The following is a 26,629-nucleotide window of genomic DNA, read 5'->3' as shown; positions in this document are numbered from 1 at the left end:
GGCTCTGGGTGAGCGCTAATAGCTCTCTTGGTGACATTTATTGTGCACACAATGTTTGCATTGGTAGTCTCGAGTTTGATTCTGTGTCAATTTTTGTATTGTTTTCTTACCTTCACGTCAATTGTCAACGAATGTTTTAACGTCAATTGCTAGCTTCCATCAGCTGACAGTATGATAGTCCATATTGGCAACATAGTACTGTAATTCCAAGCTCGGCCGCTAACTGTCATGTCCAGGCTATGTCATGTCCCATCTTTCAAAAAAAATAAGTATATCGTAGTCCATACAACAATTCGTACAGCCATGAACCTTCCATCAGTTGGATAGAAAGTTTCAGGACGTAATACATTTCGCTTCAAATGTTTGTTTATCTAAATATTTTTCTTACCTGAAATTCAGTATATAGCCTTTTTTTATACGAAAGAAGCTTATTTATTTATTATTTCTTTTACTCATCTAGCATATTTTTCATGATGTGTTGGCGACACTGAACAGAAATCTAAATCAGCTGTGTTTAATTAAAGGGGAAATTTTAAGTATACGATTTCGTGCTCTGAAATTTATCCGAATTAAAATTATGAAATCAACTTAGCGATTAAATTTATTAGTGTTTACTTTGTGATGACCGTTTTATGCCTGTTTGTAGTATGTCAAATATTCTGATTGCCGAAAATTGTATAAGCATCATATGAAATTCAGTCGTACCAGTGCAACTTTTCCAGTGTTTAAGTTATGTTTGTAGCTGGGCTCACAGATTTGAACACCTATATAACTATATTATTGGACATAAAGCTGAACTGAATCACAAATAAAAGATAATGTAAGTATATCCTCGGCAACAGAGCAAAGTCCAGTTTTGCTCCTTTTACGCAATGTATTACGTTATATGTAAAAATGCATGTATCGGTACCAAATCTAAAGCGTTAGGTTTTAATAACATTCGTATATGACAGTAGTTTCCTGTTGTCAGGGATAAGCTTAAATAGGTTTTCACACTTGGCAACATATATTTAGATTTTACCTTAGTCGAACCAGATTAGGTTACATTACCCAGGACTCTTTGATCCCTATTTTTCACTAATCTATCTCCTTATCAAACTGACAGTGGAGCTAGTTACCGATCATTAATCTATCCCATCAAACCTTGCCTAACTTTTTCACAGGCAGTGGAACTATTCGTTACAAATCTATCACCTCACCAAACCCTATGTAACCTTATCACTGAGAGTGTAGAGACTTGTCACCAATCTGTATCCTTACCAAACCTTATCACTGACAGTGTAGATACTTGTCAGGAATCTATATCCTCACCAAACCGTACGTAACCGTATCACTGACATTGTAGATACTTGTCAGGAATCTATCTCCTTATCAAACCCTATCTACACTTATCAATGACAATGGACTACTTGTCACTAATCATCTTCTCAACCAAACCGTAGACCTACCTAACCTTCTCACTGAAGATGGGTCAACTAGTCACTAATATAGCTCATGAAACCCCATGTATGCTCTAGGAAATGAGCTAACAGGCCACATTCTTTGTTGTGTTCATTTTTAAGTGATGATAAATGGCTAGGAATGATAAAAACAGCTCCATTTAACTTATGAATGAGAAAAATATTTATCTCTGTTTCAAGTTTTCTTTCTTTTCAGAAATTGAATATCATGAAAGAAATAGTATAATAAGACTGAAAATATCTTACAATATGACATTCTGACTATATGTAAAGGGTTTTTATTGTTTCAGCATGCTCAGAAAATTACAAAGAGTCCAACAGATATGCAGGAATATAAGTGTTGTGCCAGGAAGATGTTTCACAGTAGTAAACGATGTCGGCAAAAACAAGTTCGAGGAAGAGTTTTCTGCAAACCACATTCGCACTACAGGCATACAGAAGATGTTACTGGCTGTGGGGTCGGCAGCTGTGTCTCTGCTTGACCCCGGCAGGGCTGACATGATCGCTGTCATGGGTGAGACTGCAGGAGATGGTGCCATAAAGTATATGCTGAATAAAATGCAAGCTGACAGTGAAGGCCAGAAAATTCTTAGGTATCACTTGTGTGTAATGTTCCCCATTCCATACCTGTGCCATTGTACCACGTGTTCGTTACTATGTCTCATCCTGCATTGTACAGACCAATATTCAATCATAGTCACTTTAAAATATGTTTTGAACATGATCAAGTACAGAGAACCATTTTACTCTGCATAATATTGTAGCTTGTACAGTAAAGACAGCGACCAAATTGAACTCAGGATTGGCTGAACAATCAGTAGTAAAGAATTGTTGCATTAATACCCTGCTCTTCCCTATTAGCTTACATTGCTACAAACATTGTTGACAAGAAAACTGAAATGGCTGACATTATGATAGCCAATATTATATCTTACAAGGAGTTGAATTTCGTCAAATTACATTCTATAATTACGAGGCAGTATTGATAAATTCTTAGCCTAACATGAAAACCAGTATGCTTACAAGTTAGTTTCAATCAATAACTTATGTGAGCAAAAAAACAGATGAGTTATTGACTGAAACTAACTTGTAAACATATTCATACTTCATAACTTATCAGACTAAAACAGTGTCATTGAAGTTAATCTGGGAAGTCACCATATTTATCCAACATAATCACCTTTCATCTCCACACTTTGCACAACAATCATAAACAATTCTAAGCTTTTTAAAAAAATGTTTGCCTTGGCCTGCAAACCACTCTTTCAAAGTATACTGATTTATTACTGCTTCATTTGGTAAAAACTTCTTTTTCTCCCCCCTGTTTTTTATTTAAAGTTTCGAAAACAGGTCATAGTTTGATGGGACTAAATCTGACGAATATGGGGGATGATCAGTCAATTAAAAGGCAACTTTCTGCAATGCAGTCAGAGACTTGTGAGCAGATGTATATTCTTGCAAACACATTACACTTTTGGAAATTTTCATCTTGTTCTAAATGGTTAAAATTATTTCATCTTTGTCGCAAAAAAAAAAAAAAAAAAAAAAAAAGACCGATGTGAGGACCTTTCCTTTCGATTTTTGAACGTGAAATTTATTTGTGATTGGAGAACCATTGTTTCCATTCTTTTGATTGTTATTTTGTTTCGTCCAAATTATATTACAATCCAGAAAGTTAGAAGAATCCTCTTGAGAACGGCAGGAGAGCAACTTGGAAATTGTTACTCTGGGTCATTTCTGATCAGTATTCAGGAATTTAGTGATCCATTGTCTCATGGTGAAATCATGTGTAGGATGTGAAAGTCACATTTATAGGAAATTTTCCAAGTCCCTGATAATACAGTGTCAATTCTCCAAAATCATATCATGCATGGCATCAATATTTCTGGTGTGGTCACAGAGACAGATCTTCCAACATGATGTTCATCATTGATCTCCATTCTTCCTCTCTTAAATTTGGCAACACAGCTTTTTATGGCAGCATGTGAAGGACAGTGGTACTTCAGTGTATCCACTATAACCACATAAATTTCTTTGCTGGACAACCCTTTCAAACTTAGGTAGCTCGGGTAGTAGGGTATTTGCATGTTGGTGTGAAGCTGCACTCATGCACGAGTGTGATTTCTGCTTATATTGATTAACTGGTTGGGTTTTATCCGAGGTTCTTCCCAGCTTAAGAGAATGTTAGGTAATTCCAGGCGAATTCTTGGACTTACTTCATCATCACCAAATCCATTGACGCTAAATATCCTAGTAGTTGATACAGCGTCGTTAAATGGCCTACCAAAACCTAAAATTTTATCAAAATTGAATTTTTTTATCTGACATAATTTCTTTAAAAATTCACAATATAAGCCTAGTAGTAATAATATCAAATTCACGGCACTTGAATGTTGTCCATTCACTTTCTAACTTTGTAGTACAGTTATGGTTCTCATTTAAGTTCCTGTATATCAATGACAGATCTAATATCACGTATGTGATTTTTTTCAAAATTTTCAGGAGAGATATAAAACTATTTATTATTGCACAATCAGTAAGAATGTAGTATTCTTACTGATTATTGTGCTTTTCAGTGGTTCAAATAGATACAATGTATAAATAATAAGTAGTTTTATGTCTCTCCTGAAAATGTTGGAAAAATCGTATTAGATCTAGGCCATCGATATTCAAGGCAGGTGATCTCTGTTCACTATGGAATCTTAAGTGTTGCAGATAACACATTTTTATGATTCATAAACAGACAGTTTGTGTAAATTAGGTGCATGGCAATTGTGGCTGGTCAGCAAACGAACATTGCAACTGAACATTGTGAGGGATGTCCGGAACAGTTTTTTCTTGGGATCCTATTCAAAGTCGTTAAGTATTTTATCTTGAAATTCTTTATATATGAATAATTTAGCAGAGTGGTATGATACTTTTTTGGTCTGTAGCTGTAAAGTTTTAATCCCTTCTTTGCCAATTGATCTGCATATTTGTTGCCTTGTACTTCATTGTGTGCACATACATATCCATTACCAAATTCACAATATGGAATTGGCGAAAATTCTTATCAACGCCCATTTGGCTGATCATCTGGTAGATTAAATATCAAATTGGATATGTTAGAGTTTACATAATTTAGGTATGCCTCTGCATTTATATTAATATCACATGCGATATTTTTAGAGTCAAATAACATAAATTAAACATGCCTTTGCTGTTGTTTAGTCAACTGTCTAAAGACAGGTCTGAACCTCACAAGTGATACCAAGAAGACACCACTTATGAGGCAACTACGCCAGGAGATAATGGGGTAGGTGGCCAGTTTCTTTCCCCCTCCATTGCATACATCGCCAACTAGCTACATATACACTAGTCAGATTTCAGATGCATACAAACAATTGTTCTTTCTCTGACACATAGGCCTATCATCAAGTGAGATGTACTGCCTGATAATAGATGTACGTACTTATATACAAAGCGTTCGCCTACAGGTGAGGCCAGGAAAGTGGCATGTACTGATACGCCGCTTTGTGCACGCAGTTGTTGAGACACGCTCGACAATCAAGGACATCAAGGTCGACAAGTTATCAGTTGTGAACCAGATGTTGCAGTATTTAACACGTTGCAGTTTCTTGACACAGTTGCTTAAATATTCAGCATGTGTGTAAAATTTGTTAACAATGCAAAACGCAAAATTCACGCTTGAACAGAGAGTTTTTATGTATGATGCATATGTGAAAACAGAGTCATGTAGAGAGGTGCGTAGGCAATTTGAAGTGAAATATTCGGGTGCTCCAATTCAGGGTAGAGAAACTGTTAGACGTCTTGTTAACAAATTAAGGACAATAGGGTCGATAAATGCTACAATTCCTAAGCGAAAACGAAGAGTATTGACGGGAGAAAAAATTGATGAAATCAGTGCATAATTTACATGCTCTCCTAATAAATCTCTAAGACGTGTTTCACAGGAAGTTAGTGTTTCAAAAACACGTCTTTACTGCTGCTAAACTTTTAAAATTAAAACTCTACAGAGTATAGTATAGAAAACGGAAGCTTACGGATAGTCGATTCCCGCAAGCGACACCGCAGGCAGGCCGCTTTCCTGACCCCACCCGTAGGCGAACGCTCTGTATTAGCAATTAAAAAAAATCAATGAAAGTTTCACTTAAATTATTTTCGTTTTTGCACTGTGTCATAATTTAGAAACATCAGTTCCGAAATTGTAAATTTGCTTCATCATCAGAGAAGACAAGAAAAGGACTTATCCTTTGGATCTGTTATCTAGAGCTATTCTTATCGAGTCCTGATCTTCCACTTTCGTTACTTTCCTTGATAATGGATTCAGTACATAACTCTGTTCTACATCTATGATTATGGCATAGTTCAAAACCAAAACATTTCAAATCGGGCAGAGACAGACTGAAAGAAGCATTCAGTGAATGAGTATGAATTCTTAAAAAAGAAAAAGTTGAAAGTTGATATTTTGCTCTCAAGTTTTCTCTTTTACTTTTATTTATATATATATATATATTTTTTTTTTTATATACCCTGCTATGTATATCTTTATTGTTATTGGGACTTCATGCATAATGAAATAAACATTATCTTTTCCCCAAAATATGTGTTTAGTTAATTAAAAAATTAAATTATTTGATTAATTGTTGAGAAGTGTGATAGTAACGACATGCTCAATGAACCTCTGTTAGGAATTTTACTGTAGATATTTCATTTCCTATTAAAAATGTTAGATTGATAAATGAAATTTGATGTGATCTAACACTTGTAATGATTGTTAAAGTTAATATTGAATAGATTAGGAAGTAAATAATTAATATATTCTCTCCAATATTTATAGTATTTTGTTTATGAGAATATTATTTTGTATTATTTTCTTAGGTAGTGATATTAATTCCATATATTTTTTATTTTAGGCTCTATTTTCTTTCTTTCTACAGATTTGTTATGCAAGTTTCATAATTTTATGTGTTGAACCAAAATGAAATATTCAATTTCATAGTAGGCCTAATAAAATTATTCCAGCTGTGTAGGAAAGATTTGCCTTATTCAGTTGTTAGCCCTAAGTAATTTTAGGAGTATGTTTGTATGACATACATCCACAAACTGGCTGTGCATCAGATTTCGAAAATAATTTTGTTCCTTGTTTTGTGTTATTATATTAACATTTATTTCGAGTCAAACTTTATTGACACCCATCTCACTGCTCTTTTTTTTATCGTGATTTGATTGAATTTCGTCTGTGAAATAAAATTAGTTTCACTTTTACTCACAATGGGAATAGAGATAAGGTGATTAAGGCAAATGGTTCAGTTCAGTTTTGTTAATGTGCAAATGATAAAATAATCTTGTAATATGAGTCAGGCCTATATTAAGAGCTGTGTAATTTCTAACTGCGACATATGGAGAAATTAATCTACTGCTCTTTGTGGTATGACTTTATTTAATTTCTAATATAACAGTGCATTAAGAGCTGGACTCTTTTCTTACAGAGAGAGACCACGAATAAATTCCAAGACAGTTGATTTGGAGAAACTTCGACAGATGCCAGATGGAACTTTAGGGAGAGCATATATTTCGTTTCTGGACACTAATGTAAGTAGCACTTGGTTTACTAATAGAAGTCAAACGTAGGATCAATGAAGAATGAAAGTACTGTAATGTCATGCATTTACTGTTAGCCAGTTGCCATGCTTATGAACAGATATTAGCTAGATCAGGGATGCGGAACATGTACTCACTGAGTACCTTTCCCCATTTTCTCTTTCAACCAGTCCAGTGCCAGTGCTGAGCATATGGTCTTGGCCCTCTCTCTGCTGTGATCACTGGTGTTTACCCATTACTTTCTACGAACTTTGAGTTCACTTATCGAGTGTAAATAAAGAAGATGGTTTCGAAATGGTTTAATTTCTATGATGAATGGAAAGAAAAGTATTTTTTTCTCCCTTCGAGATGGAAAAGTGGAATGTTTACTTAGGATCAAACATAAGAAACTTCAGTCATATTCAATGCTAAGTACACGCCACTGCAATGTTGACGTTGAGTCAATGTTTCGCACCGCTGCTTCATAAACAAACGGTGCTAAACCTTGGAAAGGGTTGAAATGGACTTTTTACCCATGATGCCCAGTCCTCCATCGCTGAGCTAGATATTCCAAACAGTTTGATATTCAGAATAATTTTAGATTGTGTGTTAATGGACGTGAATGTTTTCTTATTTGAAGCCATGTCAGTCGTTTAAATTTCTATTAATAAAATGTCTTTTTTATAATGTAAATTATATTATGCAGTTATAACGTAAGATTATGTAAGTTCTTTGTGTAAAAGCCTATTGAAATAGTGTTTTAACTGCTTATATTGTAATGTTTCACATGAATAGTTCATGGTATCTCGAATTACTGGTGTTGCATTGTGTATCACCAATACCGGTAGCAGTGGCGGCTCCTGTATATTTCTTAAGAGGAGGAAAGACGTTAACAGCGCAAAATGTCACCTTCTTGAGAGAAACAAGCTACAAATTAGCCTACATGCATACATGTAAGACCAGGTAGTGTTAGGGTTGGCCTTCCCTTTTGTATAGCAATAATCTGTTTCTGTAAACTGAGTTTACTAAATTTTCAAAAATATAATATGTTTTCACTTCCATTCATTGTTGAATAATTGCACAAATTAACAATTACAAGGAAATTCACAACCTCGCAGCATTTTTCTCGCGCACATATTGGAAAAGACCAGCTACTAACACGTAACCGGAAATGGGAATGAGAAATAATCTGTTAGGAAAGCGAGAATACTGCACCCACCCACGTGGTCTATGTTGCCACATGTACATTTTACAAGCTCAGTATCACATGCTTTTGAAGAATGTCAGTTCTTGTAAAGTCATACTACCATTATTGTGAGTCCACACCTGTGGAGTAACAGTTAGCATGTCTAGCCGCGAACCCAGGTGGCCCGGGTTCGATTCCCGATTGGGGCAAGTTACCTGGTTGAGGTTTTTTCCGGGGTTTTCCCTCAACCCAATATGAGCAAATGCTGGGTAACTTTCGGTGTTGGACCCCGGACTCATTTCACCGGCATTATCACCTTCATCTCATTCAGACGCTAAATAACCTTAGATGTTGATAAAGCGTCGTAAAATAATCTAATAAAATAAAAACCATTATTGTTCAAAGCTGCCGATGGCCGATTAATTTATGTTAAAAATAATGTAGTTTGCATTACCTTCAATTTCACATATATTTGTACAAAACTGACAACTTGACTGTTGTCCTGTCTAGTAGACAATGAATGGAAGTGAATTTCAGAGGCCAAAAAGATCTGCGATACCAACTTAGAACTACTTCCTCTTTGTTTTATATAAATCCAACTTCAACTTTCAGATATACTCGAAAGTTTCAAAACATGAATATAGCTTATATAAAGTGCAATGAATAATATATTTTGATTTATAATTAAAAAAAAAGTTTATATGGTGTCTTTCATAGCGTTGCGTTAAAACTGTTTTTATTGTGCCTCCTCCTAGATGTGTTATAGTCTGGTTGAATGCAGCATCGTTAGATGCCAGCTTTAGCAAGCTTGCTGCACGACCAGTCGGTTTCTATTTCCCGCCCATGCGCTGATTCAGAGGAGGATCTCCTCCCTATCCGTTCATTTACTTGCTTTAAAACTCTGCTTCTTTCTCTGGCCGCTAGCACGCTGTTGTCTATGTGTGGTAACTGCAGAAAAAGGAGAAATGGATTGACTTTCCTCCACACAAACAATCTCGCATCCTTCTCACAGTTTTCTAGCAGCACATGAGTGCGCGTGGTTTAAAACTCGATCAACCAAGGTTTTCTTATAGCTGTGAACTTAAAAATTATCGAATCTTCCTCGAATTTCATATATTTCATTTTGCATTTACTTTCAAAAGAAGAAAAATGTGAGGAGGACGTTCCTCCCTTCCCTCCCCCGAAGGAACCGCCACTGACCGGTAGCATGCTGTCTGCATAACTGGAGTGTGCAAGTGGCTTGACCAAGAGATTGGTCACAATGTTGTGGTTCCTCTACAGTCTGCTTACCCAGTATTTCACTCATACACTGATTATGCAGAATAGACAATCTGCATTATACTAATTCTAAGGGTTAAAGTGAAGAATGGGTGATAAACTAATGTTACTGCAAAGTACCTCTGCTTGCTGTCTACGAGTAGTTATGTTTTGCGTGCGTGTGTGTGTGCTTGCATGCGTATGATTGAAGAATAGCATCTTTTATGCCACTCTTTGTCAGGCCTTTAATTTTTTTCTGAAGAATAATATTTCATTATTGCCTTAATGCAACCACTTTTTACTAGTAACTATATTCGATATAAGGAAAAATGAAGATGGAAAGCATTAAAGCCAGTTTTGAATAAATCGCTATTTGTGCTAGTTTGGCTTCAATAAAATATCGACTTTTACATACATATATTTGAATTAATTTATTGATAAGTATTGAATTTGAACAAAATCCGTCCTATAATTCAGGAGGAAATATTGTATATACAGATGGGTAGTTAAGTTGTCAGTATCACATATACAAAAGTGGTTCTATGTCCCTGATTTTTCCAGTATTACAATACATTTTGCATATGAGGAAATTCATTTATGCCAAACTGAGGGAGTCTATATTGTCATGTGATTTGTTTCTGTTTTTTATATAAAATACTTGATTTATATCACCAGTGAGGAAGCATATCAGCCATTCCTTTCACTTCAAACAGTTGACATGTTCAGCTTTACCGGTACTTCAGTAGATGACGAGAACTTTGCTCTTCAGTGAAGACGGAAACTGGGACAGTATTCCTTCACAAGTGGAGAAATTCTGACCAAAATACTTTTCTTTTTGTATCTATTAGCCCTGTTACAACTTTTCTTTCTAAAACGTCTGATGATGAAATTGTTGTGTTAGATTTTACTCGGACTAGTTATTCATGGTAATTAATTTACTGTACCATAATCCCAACTGAAGTCAATAAAAATCATCAATATGAGTTTCTTTAGGAGAGAAGTAAATCTGAAAGCCTTGTGTCATAGATTCTACTAGAGATTCTCAGAATAAGTACAAGGCATTTCTCGCCTATGCCAAAATTTACTTCTTGGAGCCATTGTGCAAGCTATCACAATTTCTAGCACTAAATACTATCCATTTTGATTATTTTTAGAAAGTGACGCCTGATTCTCGGCTGCCTGTCCAGTTTGTAGACGACGTGGAACTGGCATACGTGATGCAGCGTTATAGAGAAGTGCACGACCTATTTCACACGGTGCTGGGCATGCCCACTAACATGCTGGGTCAGTATCAGTAAACACAGATGCAGGGAAAACACGTGTCATGCTAAATCACCAATCAAAAACATTTAAAGCTTGTAATGTTCAATAATAATAATTCCTATATTGATCTGAAGATAGGCAGCACTGTAGGTACATGATTCACCATGGTTCCATCTGTTTGAGGGAGCTACACATAGCTACCGGATCCCTGGTCTGCCATAGTCCGCTGTGAAAGCCCCTTCTTCTCCCTGAGATCTTATGCAGTTCCCTCAGACAGATGGCACCTGTAAGCGAATCACGGCATCATGTCTGCTGAATGTTCCAGTCGACCTGAAACTATTAAAGATGATAGATGAAGGTGAGATGAATCCAAGGTCCAACGCCGAAAGTTACCCAGCAATTCTGCTTCAAGTGATTGAGGGAGAAAACCTCGAAAAAACGCAACCAGGATTTGAACTTAGGCCTACTCGTTCTGACATGCTAGATACTTCATAACAGTGGAATCTAACAAATTTAATTTTATTAGTGCAAGATAGCGATCTGAATATAATTGTCACTTTCCTGACAAGCTCATCTGGATCTGAGATTAAATTTTAATATTATATAGTCTGCTAGGGATCTGTATCCTTTATTTATTCATGTGTTCTTTTTTTTTCCTCCCTGGAAAATGCCTGCTATTAGATTTACGTTACTACTCGTATAAGTCGCAAATTGTTGAAGATCTTGCCTTGAAGAGAATAATGATGTTGATGATGAAAACAAAAGCAGCAGTGGCGGTGGTGGTGGTGGTGGTGGTGGTGGTGGTGGTGGTGGTGATGATAACGTTCAACAACATGTACATTAGCTAATGTGGATTTGAGAAACCATCAACTGACTCTTAGTATATAATTAATTTGTTAAAATATGCCTAAAGGTTCATAATTCTTTCGTGTATAATGCACATGTCGCATTCCCATTAAAATAATGTAACTAAAAAATTGTGATTTGTAAAGATATGCTATTTCCTAATAAAATACTGCTGTGAAAATATTTTAATAAATAGGTACCAAAACCTTCGACAATTTACGAGGGTGGAGTGGAAAGTAACTCACAGTAATTTTTTTCTGTGTTGGTATTGCAGCTGGGATGTTGACATTTCACTAAGATATACATTGAAATCCCTCATAACCGGCACCCAAACAAACAGCAATACCAAAACAACAGCACTTTTGGCTGGGCCAAAAAACAGTTTAAATCTGCCACATTGCCACAGTCTGGGCCGTCAGTTTTGCCACATTAGGAAGTTTGCAAGAACTTCATTTTTAGTGAATATTCGAACCTAAAATTAGTGTATTATTTGTGTTGTGAGATGTGTTTTAATAAAGAAAATCCTCTCAGTTTTTATGTTTATTTAATTATATTCTGGCCGTCAGTGTTGCCAATTAGGAAGTTCGCACGAACTTTAATTTTCAGAAAATATTCGAACCTAAAATTAGTGTATTACTTGTGTTGTGTGATGTGTTTTAATAAGAAAAATCCACACAGTTTTTATGTTTATTCAGTTATGAGCAAGTGACAGAGAAATAAGCTGCATATGGCTGCAGTTTCAACATTTGGCACCATGAAATGCAAACTTCCTTTTTTTGTATATACTGGTATTTATTCAGTTATCTGGCAAAACCTCGTATCTGGAATTAGCCTGGTCTCTTTGGTGCTGGATAAGAGAGATTATGCTGTAGTTTGAAGTTGTCTCTACAGACATAATTGTTTTGCATGTGTAGCTCTAGTGAGCAAAGCATGAACTACGCAACAAAGATGGCGCGCATGTTACTGTTGTCAACTTGTGAAGAGCAGCGAAGTGTTGTGCAATTTTTGTGGGCTAAAGGACATAACCCGAGTGAAATTCACAGGGACATGTGTGGCATGTACGGGGAAGACTGTATGGAACTGATGGACCGTAGCAACATCTCCAGGTGTGCACATTCTTCGCAGATGACTGTGAGAACCTTCGTGATTTGCCACATTCCGGACGGCTGGTAACAGCTGCAACCCAGTGGAATGTCACAGGCATCGAGGCAGCAATTTTGAACGCCCAGCAGATCCAACTGCGAACCTTATTTCAGCAGTTCAACATTTCATACAGTGCAGTGTATGATATCATGCATGACACATCGAAATTTCATGAAGTTAGTGTCCACTGGGTGCCTAAGAACCTGACAGACGACCACAAGGGCCAGCGAATGATGACATGCTTGGGCCATTTAAGATGTTATGCTGTAGAAGGGCATGACTTTCTGAAAGGAATTGTTACTGGTGATGAGTCCTGGGCATACCACTACATGCCCGAAACAAAGCAGGCCTCTATGAAGTGGAAACATGCTGCTTTCCCAGTAAAGAAAAAATTCAAAGTGATGCAATCTGCTAAGACAATGCTTCTGACAGTGTTCTGGGATATGCATGGTGTTTTGTTGGAGGACTTTGCTAAACATGGGACCACTGTGAATGCTGCAGCCTACATTCAAACGTTGGTAAAGTTGTGTCGTGCCCTTCGTGACAAACGCCGTAACATTAATGCTGATGATGTCAAACTTCTTCATGACAATGCTCGCCCCCATGTTGCGGCTTCTGTTCGTGAGAAAATCAACACATTTGGTTGGGAGGTGCTCCAGCATCCACCATACAGTCCGGACCTTGCACCGTCGGACTTTCATCTGTTTGGTCCCATGAAAAAATTCCTGGTCGACCATCGCTTTGCGACCGATGCAGAAGTGCAATCAACTGTCTGCAGATGGCTATACTCCAACCGAATGGAGTTCGATGAACAGGATATACTGAAACTGGTACCATGATGGGAGAAATGTGTTGAGAAACTTGGCGCCTATGTAGAAAAGTAGCTAAAAGATCAGAGTTCATTTGTGTATTTTTTTATTTTTGTTTACCTATTAAACGTTTTCTTTAATTATTGTGCTTTACTTTCCGATCCACCCTCGTATTTTATTATTAGGATTTCATGCCTCCAACTAATAAAACAGTGTTGAAAATAATTTACGAAAGTAATATTATTTTCGACATATACAGTATTTTACTGGATTTGCGATGTATACATTGCTCCTTCCACCACTCTCATTTTCAAGGTCTTATTTCTTTTCTCAGGTGAAGTGACAGTGAAGTGGGTTGAGGCAATTCAGACTCGATTGCCCATGTGCATTGGTGGAGCTTTGTTTGGGCCTCTTCGGCTGTATCCAAAGTACGTACGGTAACAGTTATTTCAAGGCTAATAATATGTCGATAGTCATAATTCGCATATTATTTCCTTTTGTCAACTGGGTTTAATTTGATACCAACTTCTTGTAATGCACTTCACACAGGAATTAATTAATAGTGATTGTAAGAATGTTTGTGCAAGTCAGATTTTGAAGATACATTAACCTCACCACAATTGTCAGGAAATGTTTTCAAATTAACCCATACTTTATGTACATAAGTTTCAAAATCTTAACTTACTTTACATCTAATTTTCTTCAATAATTGTGACTGTGAAGATTGTGATAATTTTTTTTATTTAACACTTTAAATTGCTAACTTCATTATGTCCTGATCGAAATTCATACATTTATACCATGCAGTGTTTTTCATTTTATTCGATATGTATTTTAGGATCTAAATATTGTTGGTTTTTAGAATATAATGGTGTATACTGCATTATACAGTATTATTTGTGTGAAAATCAACATGTTGAGAAGGAAATCCATGCTGACTTCTGGTGAAGTCCGATTTAATTTCTCTTACCTGATATCTTCATATGTATTGCTGTGATATTCACGTATAATTTTTTTTTTTTACATGCGTACTTTCTGAATAAACAACTGAATATGAATTCTTAACTTAAGCATAATCCATATAGTAGTATTGTATAGCAGGTGATTATATTAATGTTTGAGGTTACACTTTATTTTACTAAGATGGTTTGTGCTTATAATTTTGATTTTGGTTTTCCCTTTATTGTAGCACATTGTTACTATAGGATATCTGAAATTAGAAAATGATTGACAGTTTGGAGCTTTATATGTGCCCATGTTAAACAATGAAACTAACCAATCAGAAGCAAATTGTGATAGGTGGCTATGGAAACAATAGATTGTGGTTTGTAGTGACATCGTGGTTTCAACTGATCTCTGAGTTGCATAACATGGGAGGATATGAGTATTTATGTTCCGGTGTGGCATTTAGTTTATTTTTTAGTTTCATTTCTACTTTTTGTCGTAATTGTAATTCTCCGGTGGGCTGGCAAAAGGGCTTAAGTCATTATTTCCTTCATTAAACCCGTTTCCTAAAAGAAATTCTAAAAGCAGTGACGTCAACAATAAAGAAAATCATGAAATAGCCGAAACATGTCACTTTCCGGATTTATGGCAGTTGTTTAAATCTTTGAAAATTTCTCCCGTAAATTTTGCATAGAGTGACTTAAGCCCTTTTGCCCGCCTACTAGAGAATTGTAGTTATTGTTTTAGTGTGCAATTGAGAAGGAGGCAATAAAATAAAAAGTACCAGAAAGGGTCGACCTGGTTGGCAGAGTTGTTATAGCACTGGCCTTCTATGCCCAAGGTTGCGGGTTCTATCCTGAGCCAGGTCGATGGCATTTAAGTGTGCTTAAATGCGATAGGCTCATGTCAGATTTACTGGCATGTAAAAGAACTCCTGTGAGACAAAATTCCGGCACACTGGCGATGCTGATATAACCTCGGCAGTTGCAAGCATCGTTAAATAAAACATAACACTTGGTACCAGAAAGGGTATTCCTTTTAGAAGTCGAGCAATGAGAATGGTGTAATGTGTAAAGGAAATGACAAAGCAGACCTAAAACAATGATTAATAGGAATACTCTGGTTCTCAAAAGAGGCGGAAACATCATTATGAAAGTGAAGAAAAAAAAAAAAGCAGGTTACAAACTTAGATGCTTATAAATGGAATGCTATCTGATGTATGAAGTATAGCTGGTATAAGGATCGAAAGAGGACTCCTGGATTGAGAATTCTGAGTACATTTGATTTTTAGCATAGAAATTTTCAGCATGTTTTCACTATGTTTTATTCAATATGTCGCTTGCAGTTCGTTGTATTATAATTATGCAGATGTATTATTGTTGAAAAAGTTTTGACAGATTTGCTGGTTCGCATCCATTGCTAAATTCTGACATTTACTTGGCAGCAGACAACAACTTGACATTGTTGACCTATTGTACAAACTGTCAAATCCTTTATAATTCTGGATTAAATGTAATAGGTTTACATGTTCATTCCTCATTATATGAACGTGTCAAGGTATTCATTGTGGAACATACCTAATTTGTTTCCAGTTTTAATTGTTATAATAAGTATTTGCACTTCATTCATGTTATTTGTCCAGGCAAAGGCAGAAGTACGTGCAGCACTATTTGCCCTGGGCTATCCAAACTGGGATGAACTCCCGCTTCCTGATGAATGTGTACTACGAGCAGCGCTGGGAGCAGTCTATGCAGGAACTTCGTGACGAGCTAAACATCAAACCGTTGGACTGTTAGGTTTGTTTTTGTTTTCCCAGCCTCATGGTCTAGTGGTCAGAGCTTCTGGCTATAGTTCATGAGGTCCCGGGTTCGATTCCCGGTTAGAGCACAGGAATTTTTCCTTAAAGGGGATTATTCCTGTGTTCGTCCATGGTCTGGAATTTAGGTTAAGTTTAGATTTAAGACCTCTCCTGGCACCACATTATCATAATCATCCTATCACATCATCGGGGTAATGTAACTCCGCCTTCCAGGCACCCCAACCTCAGAAGTGGTTACAATTAAGCCATGGCCAGGAGAGAAGACCAGAAATGTCGAAAAGACAACCTGGTGGCATTGGATAAAAAAAAAAGTTTTCCCAATTAGTCCTTTATTGACAGATTGGTTACCATGCTCACATGAGACCCAAGGTTTGAAGACCAGCTGAGAGTGATGAATTTTTTATAAACAGTAATAATCTTTTGCATGGCTTTTCTGTCAGAAAAAAAGTGTAGCTGGGGATCTTGTGTCATAGATTGAAGGAATTAAAAAAACTGAACTCTGTCTCTAAAAGCATTTAATGGCAAAATTTACTAGCTGTTCCTTGCCCTTATCTCATTAATGGAATCTAAAGTTGTGCATTCACTTATCAGAATGGATTCGTTTGGCACATTCGGATTTTTATTATAGTATTGTTCACTTGTCTTCATTTGCGAATTGATCGTCTAATAATGTTATTTACTGCTAAAGCAAGCACGTTATTTTCTTGTAGTGTCCTGGATTAAACCTGGAAATAAAATAAGTAGTTCTGAGGAGAATGTATTTTTAATTACATTAGCCTTAGAAGAAGAGAAAATAAGATTCGCATCATCCATTTCATTTATGCCTGCAATATTATTGCGATTGGAGGCCTTGCAGTCGATATACAGTAATCCCCCCATATCCGCGAGGGATATGTTCTGAAACCTACAGTGGATACGCATACCGGACCCTATAAATATGCCTTCCTCCCCCCCCCCCCCCCCGTTAACATGCATACCTGTGGTAGGCCTATAGTTTAAGAAAATACAAGCAATAGAACATTAGGAGAAGCAAATAATATTTTTAATAATAATAATAAATACATTGTACATTATTACACTAGTGAACTTGCACTCTCGCCATCTAGATTTTTTATAAAACTCTTCAGATTAAGATGCTAGGCACTAAATTACATACGTAAAAAAAAAAAAAAAAAAAAAAAAATGTTGCTTAAGTTAACCGCAGATAACTGAAACTAATGATACAGATTCTGCGAATAAAGGGGGATTACTGTAATATCATGACTTTCTTTATTTTGATCTTAGCCCAAATGGAAACATATCCAGAATTCTCGTTTGAATCCACTCACATGGGCAGATGTGATGTGGATAAGTGGGCAATGCTCATTTTAAAATAGTGCAAAAAATAGAAATTCGAATGTGCTGAATGAATCCAGTCCAGTTAGTGAGCACTTACCTTGGGTCTGCTGTGCTAGTGGACTTGGTTACAGTCATTGAAAAAGCATCATCTTATATCAAGCATATTCGGTTTAATGTATTTTACAAGCAGTTGGACTCACTTATTTCTGAAATAGGTAAGTGGAATGATTATGCTTATACAGCTGAATCTTGCTTTTACACTCCCACAATTTATAATTCTTCTTCTTTTATTCTCTAAATAAGGTTTAGGCCTCATGGCCTGTTCCAGTCTCAAGAGATATCACTTTTTTAAGCCTCTTAAATGTTACACCATTTTTCGCTCTTAACCCTGAAAGTGTGGAAGAGGTATTTGACTTCATGTTTCTGTTTATCTGACTCCAGCTGTTGTACAAAGCACCTGTTAACGTACCAGAAAAGAGAATTATATGGATAATATTAGTGCCAGCTTTAATTCAACACTAATTGACAAATATAACGAAGTTTATGTATGAACATAATAGAATATATAGGGTGATTCACGAGGATTTACCGCCACTTAAGGAGCTTATTTCCGAAGACATTCTGAGCAAAAAATGTCATATAAACATGCGTCCTAATCTCGATATTTTCAGAGTTGCATTAATTTGAAGTTTAGTGAAATACTTTTTTCCTCTAGTTTTAAGGGTAAAAGAATATTACAAATAGAGAATTAACTGTTCAGGAGTATCATTTCTTAGATGAAGTGGTATAAAATGCTATTTTTCATTGGCTGTACGTGTCCTGTGATTTTTTGTTCCCTTTCTTTTCAGTAAAGTGCTCTGTTAAACAGTCATGTCCAGTAAAAGGTGAAATTCTGCTACTGAATTCTTTCCATTTAATTTACTTTGTCATACTTTAATGTCTGGTATGTTTTCATACTTATACTCTGCAGGACCCTTTACTTTTTTTAAGGTATAAAGTTTTTTTTTGTTAAGGGCTATAAGTTTTATCCACTGATGTGTGAAGATCTAGCTATAATAGCTTTGTAGCTTTTCTCGGAAAATAGATATAGTATCATAATAAGAATGGTATCTTGCTGAAGATTACAATCAGTGAGAACCTTAGCTCTTGCCTCTTATGTGAGTACAAGTTTGTGATAGATTATAGATTCGTGCTTATAATTTATTACATAATTACTATACAGTCATAACACGTTACAACTTTCTCAGCAGGTTGTCGAGCTCAGATGGTGTTCGGAAGCCATTTTCAATTATAAACACAGTCCTGTCTCGGATTTTGAATATAGCGTCTTTCCATGGCAACATGGAAGATAGAACAGGGGTGGCTCTGCTGACGTCACCAGCCTTGAAATTTAAGTTGTGGGTGGCAAGAGGAGTAAACCCTTGCATAACAGCAATGTACTGCCCAGCCTTTTCATGGTGGTACATTCGCAGTGGATATCTTAGGGTGATGGAACAGATTCCGGCATTGAAGAGTGCAAAAGACGCGATTAAAACTGCGAAGCTGCTGCTCTCCACGAGCAGAGGACCCAGCTCATATGCCGGAGGAAGCTTAATCCCAGCACTCGCTTTGTATAATCCAACAGCTCCCAGCAGTAGCATGCTGATAGTGGACGTTGCCTGTGCAGTAGTCACATACCCCGTCATGGGAGCACGGTACACAAGGCGAAACTCCTGGCCCACACCATCACTCTGCCGCAACTTCAGCTCCGTCTTCTGGGAGAAGGCGATTCGGCTGAAGTGACGCACCGTGAGCCAGCACACACATGAGTGCTGCATGGCTTCTGCAATTACAGTAGTAATACAGTTTGTAATGTAACAAAGAATTAATTTTTTTTATGACATATTAATCATGTAATGTATGTATGTACTTCTGATTTCATATTTAAAATACAGAATTACTTTCAAGATGAAGTTGTGGTACTCATTCTCATTTGAGATCCTATCACAGTGGAAATCTGGATTTCATTATTTGTATTTGTATACTTAAAGGATACAGGAAAAGAACGAACTCAGCCCACTTTAGCAAATTGTTCAGGGGACCAGTTTAAAGTCTGCCTGTAGCATACACTTTCCACTGTATGTCAAATCTAAAATCTGCCATAGCACTTAGACTATTCACATTGTCACAGTGTTTCATTCATAGAAATCCTACTACACACAACACGCATAACTCATTTTTGAAGAAAAGTGGACAAAGCTGGTTTTTTCCGTGTAGGCCTACCCTTCATTTACATTTCATACTAACATGATCAATGACCATAGGAACTGGTATTCATTACCCTGCATGTTAGACAAAGATAGTGATCTGTAGAATTGAATTTTGACGTGGATGAGTAATGACTAGGACACTGTAAAATGGTGAATAAAATAAATCAGATAAAACCACTGCTATTCATGATCTCTGCCTCTGTGTAACGTCACATTTGTGGTGGGGAGGAAAGGTGATGGCAGAATGGTTGTTAATATGCTGACACTCACGAATAAGAGAAGTCACTTGAAATTTAACGGTCACTGACCAGCAGATGAAATGTAAGATCTGTAGAACATTTAGTCAACGCTAAGTGGGTGTATAGGGACCGTGGTATGTGTTTTTGTTTTGCTTAACTTCAAGACAATGCTGACTCATTTAAAGTTGGTATGACTGTAGCCTGTATATATTTTCGTTTAGTTTTACTTGTTTGTAGTTTGATTTTTTTCTATTTTATTTGTATTTCTGGTGGTGTAGAAGAAGTGGCATGATGGCCTTAACTTACAAATGGTTTTTAAGGAACCCGAAGGTTCATTGCTGCCCTCACATAAGCCTGCCATCGGTCCCTGTCCTATGCAAGATTAATCTACTAACTACACCAGATTAAATAAATAAACAAAAATTATATATATATATATATATATATATATATATATATATATATATATATATATATATAATTAAATTAAAAAACAGATGAACGTAATGCACATGATGAAATGTTTTCTTCTTGGTGTCTAATCTGCAGCTGTTTCAAATTGAGTTAATCCTGGCAGGATTTTTCTAAGAAGTTCATTAATTCATGTAAGTGACACTATGTAAAGATTCATCTTTATGGACAAGGAAAGTTTAGTAACCATTTGTTTTGGTTGTTTATAGTTGTTTCCGAGATTTCCGAAAAGTCTAACAACCAGTTTAATTAACAATAGAAACAGAAAGGAAAATTTGGGCAATGCCGGGTGCTTCCAGCTAGTGTTTGATAAAAATATGACATGTCTTTCCATATTATCACTACTTGAATTGAATATTTTAAAATAGTATTCAATTCATTTTGAAGACCTATATAGTTTACATTAGCATACAAAATTTCAGCCCTTTATCTTAAATAGTTTCTGAGTAAATGGTTCCTGAATTTAAAACAACTATTTTTTTTTTTCAATACTCTTTTCCTTCTGCCATTCCTAAATTAAAACAATGAAAGATAATTTATTTCTGTGGCCAGCTGACAACTTATCAACATTTATCACAAGGTGGAAAGAACATTATTCTGTGTTAGAAATGGAGGAAAAGGCTATTTTAGATAGCCTATTCATATTTATATGTGAATATACTATTAATTGCACTACCCAGTACCCTTAGGGCTGTAGCGCCATGGATTATTATTATTTTTGCCATAAGATGTTTTTACGTTCTGTATTAATATTGCTTGCCAGTTTGTGGGCAGGCGAAGGGACAATATCATACTCTGCCCCTTAGTGACAGTGTTCTGCTTTCAGGAATTCACCTACAAGTCATACTATAGACAGGCTGTTCTTTCATTTTGCAGAATACCTACTGATTGCATAAGCAGTTTTGCCAAAATATTACTTGTTTATAGATTAACACTTACAAATCACTTTTAAGGAGTGATTAAACTCTCTCTCTCTGTCTTCAGGAGAGCACATTGTTTATCTGTTAAGTTCACCAGACTCCACTGTCCTCATTGGTGAGCCTTGCGGCAATGGGGAAGTGCTTCTGGAGAATTACCTTAAGTTAGACCTATACTATTTTAATTAAACTGACAGTTACTGACATACGAATCGTCTAAGTAAAAAAAAAAAAAATTGCCTAACATTCTCTATATTATTTAGCATAATACAGATTAGGAAATTGGAGGCATAGGTTCTGGTAACAGCTTGTTTGCTGCATATCGTAGAAAAAAGTGAGGCTACCACTATTTATATACATTCATTGTAACAACATACAGTAGTTCGTTTGTCATCTCACCAAATTGTAAAATCGTGCAGAATGACGATACATTTCTTTTCAACTGATGCCAATTTTTAGCCTTTATATTCAGATAAACAACATCAAGATAATGGCTCGCATGTGGAGAAGAAGAGGGTGGTGGAAAAGAGTGCTGTGTTTGCAGTGAATGGTCTGCCCTTGGGCACAAAACAATGAATGAATGATTATTCACAACTCGGTAACTACATTTTTATTGATGTCAAACGCGTAAGTATAGACTAAGATCCAGTGCTCCTGTTTACCTGCTCCACCAATACTCAAATTTCAGCACGGAATAGTTTAAGAATGTGCATGATAATGATTATAACATGAAGTCTAATTTTAGTCACTTAAACTAGTGCTGAGTTACTACCTGATACTTCGCTTATACATTTTGAACTGTTAAGAGCTCTCTCTCTCCTCAGTTTCACCAACATAACATTGTTGACATGAAAGTTTAACTCTAGTATACACTCATGCTAATTAAAGAATTATATCATAATGCACAATCCAGGATTAAGCAAGGCTGAGATCTTAGTGAAAATTTTAAAGTTAATAAAGGACTACGACAAGGCTGTAATATGTCACCATTGTTGTTTAATATATATTTGGATACTGCTTTGACAACATGGCGAAGAAAATGTAGAAATATGGGACTACCTGTTGAGGTTGATAAAATGCTGTTTACACTTCTCTATGCTGATTATCAAGTGGTAATTGCCCAAGAGGAGGAAGATATAGAATACATGATGAGAAAATTACACAAAATAGGGTTTGACAATAAACTGGGATAAAATTGAATATTTGTGTGTATAAAACACGCGCAGCGGGAATCGAAAGCAGGAGTAGAGAATGAAATCAAGCGAACAGTTCAACTGACTTCGGAAGAGAACATTGGAGCTAATGTAGAATACGAGAAGAATGCAGCGAAAAATGATGAATCAGGAGTCGAAGCAAGAAGGCGACACACGCAGAAAGAAGACATTGAACCAGAGAGCAAAAAACGGATCACCAAGCTAACAGACAGGGAGAAGTATACTTCTAAGAAGAGTGGCATAAAGACTACAACGGCAAAGAAATATGCAAATGATAAGATAAAGAAAGGTTTTAAGTTGTGTAATGATGAATGAGTCTAGTGAAGAAGGGGGAGCTACTGATGGCTATGAATCATGTGAGCGGATAACAGAGGTAAGAAGAAGGAAAGAGCAGGAGAGGAGTCCAGGGTTGGGAATAATAGGAGAATCATCGAAGGGGAATACGGAGAGTATAAGGAAAGGAGCCTTTGCGAGTGCAAGTTACGAAAGGGACTGCGGAGAAGAGAAGAAACAAGTCGAGATTACAACAGACAATGAGAGCGCAGATGGTCAAAGTCCAGCAACCAGGGGTGATATTGAGAGGGAACTAAAAAAGATTTGCGAGAAAATAGATGAAACTTGTATGAAAATGCAGTGAATTTTGTGATAGTTAAAGACAACTGTCAACGAGAGCGTAGAGGGTCAAAGTTCAGAAATCGTGGAGGTTTTTGAGAGGAAACTAAAAAAGAGGTGCGAGAAAATAGATGAAACTGTATAAAAATTTAGCGAGTTATGTGATAGTTAAAGAAACAAGGAAGTGCAAACTAAGACGTGTGAAGTGTAAAAGTGAACTAGAGGAAAGATCTGACTTAGTCTGAGGCATTAGATAAATTGAAAATCGATGATAAAGTGTACGTTCTCGAATACTGTGAAAAGAATTGTGAGAAACCAGAGTTTTGGACTGAAATCTAGCAAAGCCAGGTGAATCAAGGTGCAGTGAAACGGAGGTTCAATGAACGTGAAAATATGCGTACATCAAAGCAGCACGCTAGGAAGAATGGAGAAATGCATACGACACAAAACTTCAATATCAATGAAACGAGAGATGTACAATGTCGATATCTGACGTCTACTTCGAGTACGAAACAGCTGACCAGAATAAACCAAGGAGGAAAACAAAACGTGAAGCAGATACAAAATACTGCAGATGAAGGATTAGGGAAACAGCTGGAAGTGTCTGAGGTCAGGAGCATAGACAAGACTAATGGAGGAAATGCAAGAGAAGACATGAGAAGAACGAGTGAAGGAATGAAGCGACTACCAGATGTTAGTGATTGTGAGGACAGAATAGATAGGGCTTTGGAGAGGTTATAGCGAAGAAGAAGAGTGCTAAAAAGTGAGTGCAGGAAAGTTAGGGGTGGCAAAAGTGTAAGAAAAGGAACAGAGAAGAAAGTGTTAAGTGTAAGAAGATAGGGTAAGAGTGTAATAAGATAGACTATCAAACAATGAATACAAGAGAATTAAAGTGAAAAAAAAAAAAAAAAAACATCTGAACAAATGTGAAGTGGAATGAGAGAGAAATTGGAAGTGTAATTAAGTGAATTAGATATTTCATGTTTTTCAATGTTATGGGTTGGGAGTAGTAGCAGGGGTAGGCCATACTATAACTGTAGGAGTATTATCGAAACAAATATATGGAAAGAGATAATACAATAGGAAATTTAGGAGCAAAGCGAAAAGAAAGAGATAAATATGTAAATAATCAGAGGATAGGAAAAAAATAAGTGATGTAAGTGTTGTAAAATAGAGTAAACGGAAAAGTCAGCAAGTAATGTAGGAGAAAATAGCGGGAAAACAATGATTAAGAGTAAGTAGGATTTGAGGGTAGAGAAGAAAATAAATAACGCAAATGATTAAGGAAGGAATATACATTATTTAATAGGTGAGTGAGAAATGGAAGGGAAACAGTATAGGTAGGAGGGAGAGAATAGAAGAGGATAGAGGGGGAAGGACATATAGCAATTCAGTCATAACAGAACATTAGAAAGTAATCAAGAAATTCTCGGCAAAGAATACATTAATAGAAAAGAGTTATATGTATAAAGGGATGGTGGATCGAAAAACAGAAATGTGAAGGTCCACCATAACTGTGAATTGTAAAGTTGAATGACAAATATCATATCATACTAAATCATATTTGTGTATAGGAGATATAAGTAAAAATTTGAATTTGAGTAATATCACAGTCTAGTATATACAGTCGCGAAGCTCAATATGCAGTAAATATGCAAACATTAGATAGTTGCTCACCACGAGGATCGCTAATATCGCCTCATTACAGGCAATGCAAAATAGTACCGTCACAGCCTATTGTTTCTAGCACCCTCAAAACTCAAGCTTCGTGACTGTATATAGTAGACTGTGGTAATATTATAACAATAAAATCATGTAATAAATTCACATATTTAGGAGCAAAATTTGATAATACAGGAAGATATGAAAATATGATAAATTCAAGAATAATTAACGCCAGGAATGTTACAGGAACATTAAATTCTATTCTATGGCAGAAGAATATTAGGACAAAAACAAAAATGGTGCTATATGAATCCATAGTTAAAAGCAGATTACTCTATGGATGTGAAGTTTGGCAGATACCTGAGCGTATGAAAAATAAGCTATCTACTGAAATGGATTTCCTGAGAAGATCAGCCATGAAGTCAAGACTAGATAGGGTCAAGAACGAAGATATTAGAAGACTTGTACATACAGAAAAAACAGTCATCGAAGAAATACAAAGAAGACAATTAATTAATTTGGTACAGACATGTTCAGCGGATGGAAAACGAAAGATTGCCGAAAACTATCTTGAAATGGGTTCCAAATAGGAGAAGAAGAAGAGGGCGATATATATAGGCTATTGTAATGCCTTGCATATACGAATTTGTCACAGGTTAGGTTAGTTGAGGCTTTTATTATACCTTGTATATACGCTGGGCAAAAGTTGGTGGTTTTTTTGTGTTCTGATGTCGCTAATAAGATAGTGTAATGACAGATTTTCCACTTCCGAAATCACAGAAGGGTGAATATGAAGTAACTCAGCACTAGTTTCACCCATTATATTATGCAAGGTACCTGATATAACCTCCAAAAGACTACGAGGATTGATATCCATTTATTATTTCAACGATATTATAATTCGTAATATGGTTTGAAATAATAAATGGAGTCAACCCTCGTAGCTTTGATATCGATTTTTTCGATGTGCATAATATGTATGTTACCTTATGTAAACTCAAAAGCCTACGAAGGTTAATATTCAATTACTATTTCAACCATATTGTGTCCGCCACAAAAAGCAAGACTACCAACATCGATGGAAGTAGTCAGTATTGCCAACAATTGAATTGGATAAGTGGTTATTCCGACACCTTGAAGTCGTTATAAAATCGCTAAGAAACGTAAGAAAGTTGCTCAAAATATCGCTAAAGGAAATGAAGGACAAAAATGTACCTGTATCATTAAACCATAGTCTGGTATATACAGTCACGAAGGTCAATACGTAGTAAATATGCATCCATAGACAGTTGCTAACCACTAGGATCGCTAATATCGCCTCATTACAGACAATGCGAAATAATACCTAGACTGTGCCGGTACTATTTTGCATTGCCTGTAATGAGGTGATATTAGTGATCCTAGTGGTGAGCAACTATCTAATGTTTGCATATTTACTACGTATTGAGTTTCGTGACTGTATATACTAGACTGTGCTAGTACTGTGATTAAACCAATTATGTGGTCTGTACATTTAGAAGCCGCTCTCATTCGAGCCCAGGCGCTATCAAAGAAACCGGAAGGCTATGAGGTATAAAGAGGCGACGACAATGTCAATGTCAAAGACACCTTCT

General features: G+C 36.2%; 2 protein-coding genes across 2 annotated transcripts; one reads left to right on the top strand and one right to left on the bottom strand.

The window, feature by feature from the left end:
• The first annotated feature begins 302 nt into the window (after positions 1–302).
• Coq4 (Coenzyme Q4) lies at positions 303–19,601 on the top strand. The gene is made up of 7 exons (XM_069818360.1): positions 303–820; positions 1,751–2,053; positions 6,953–7,055; positions 10,641–10,770; positions 13,882–13,975; positions 16,135–16,288; positions 18,900–19,601. The coding sequence occupies exons 2-6, from the start codon at positions 1,752–1,754 to the stop codon at positions 16,286–16,288; spliced, it is 783 nt and encodes a 260-aa protein (XP_069674461.1). The 5' UTR covers positions 303–820; position 1,751; the 3' UTR covers positions 18,900–19,601.
• Positions 18,836–25,996, bottom strand: LOC138694536 (uncharacterized). The gene is made up of 2 exons (XM_069818361.1): positions 25,854–25,996; positions 18,836–19,471 (listed from the first exon to the last, which is right to left on the bottom strand). Exons 1-2 carry the CDS (start codon positions 25,891–25,893, stop codon positions 18,882–18,884), a joined length of 630 nt encoding a protein of 209 aa, XP_069674462.1. The 5' UTR covers positions 25,894–25,996; the 3' UTR covers positions 18,836–18,881.
• Positions 25,997–26,629: the final 633 nt, after the last annotated feature.

Source organism: Periplaneta americana, chromosome 2 (assembly GCF_040183065.1).
Source record: "Periplaneta americana isolate PAMFEO1 chromosome 2, P.americana_PAMFEO1_priV1, whole genome shotgun sequence".
Taxonomy (NCBI): Eukaryota; Metazoa; Arthropoda; class Insecta; order Blattodea; family Blattidae; genus Periplaneta; species Periplaneta americana.
Note: the sequence above shows the minus strand (reverse complement) of the source record. Positions and strands in the feature narration are given on the sequence as shown.

Bases quoted from the DNA above. Each gene is read 5' to 3' on its own strand.
- Coq4 (XM_069818360.1), top strand. From the start codon at position 1,752: ATGCTCAGAAAATTACAAAGAGTCCAACAGATATGCAGGAATATAAGT. The intron at 7,056-10,640 runs GTAAGTAGCACT...GATTATTTTTAG, and splicing joins TTTCGTTTCTGGACACTAAT to AAAGTGACGCCTGATTCTCG. The intron at 10,771-13,881 runs GTCAGTATCAGT...TTCTTTTCTCAG, and splicing joins CATGCCCACTAACATGCTGG to GTGAAGTGACAGTGAAGTGG.
- LOC138694536 (XM_069818361.1), bottom strand. From the start codon at position 25,893: ATGGATATCAATCCTCGTAGTCTTTTGGAGGTTATATCAG. The intron at 19,472-25,853 runs GTACCTTGCATA...CTGTAATTGCAG, and splicing joins TCTTTTGGAGGTTATATCAG to AAGCCATGCAGCACTCATGT.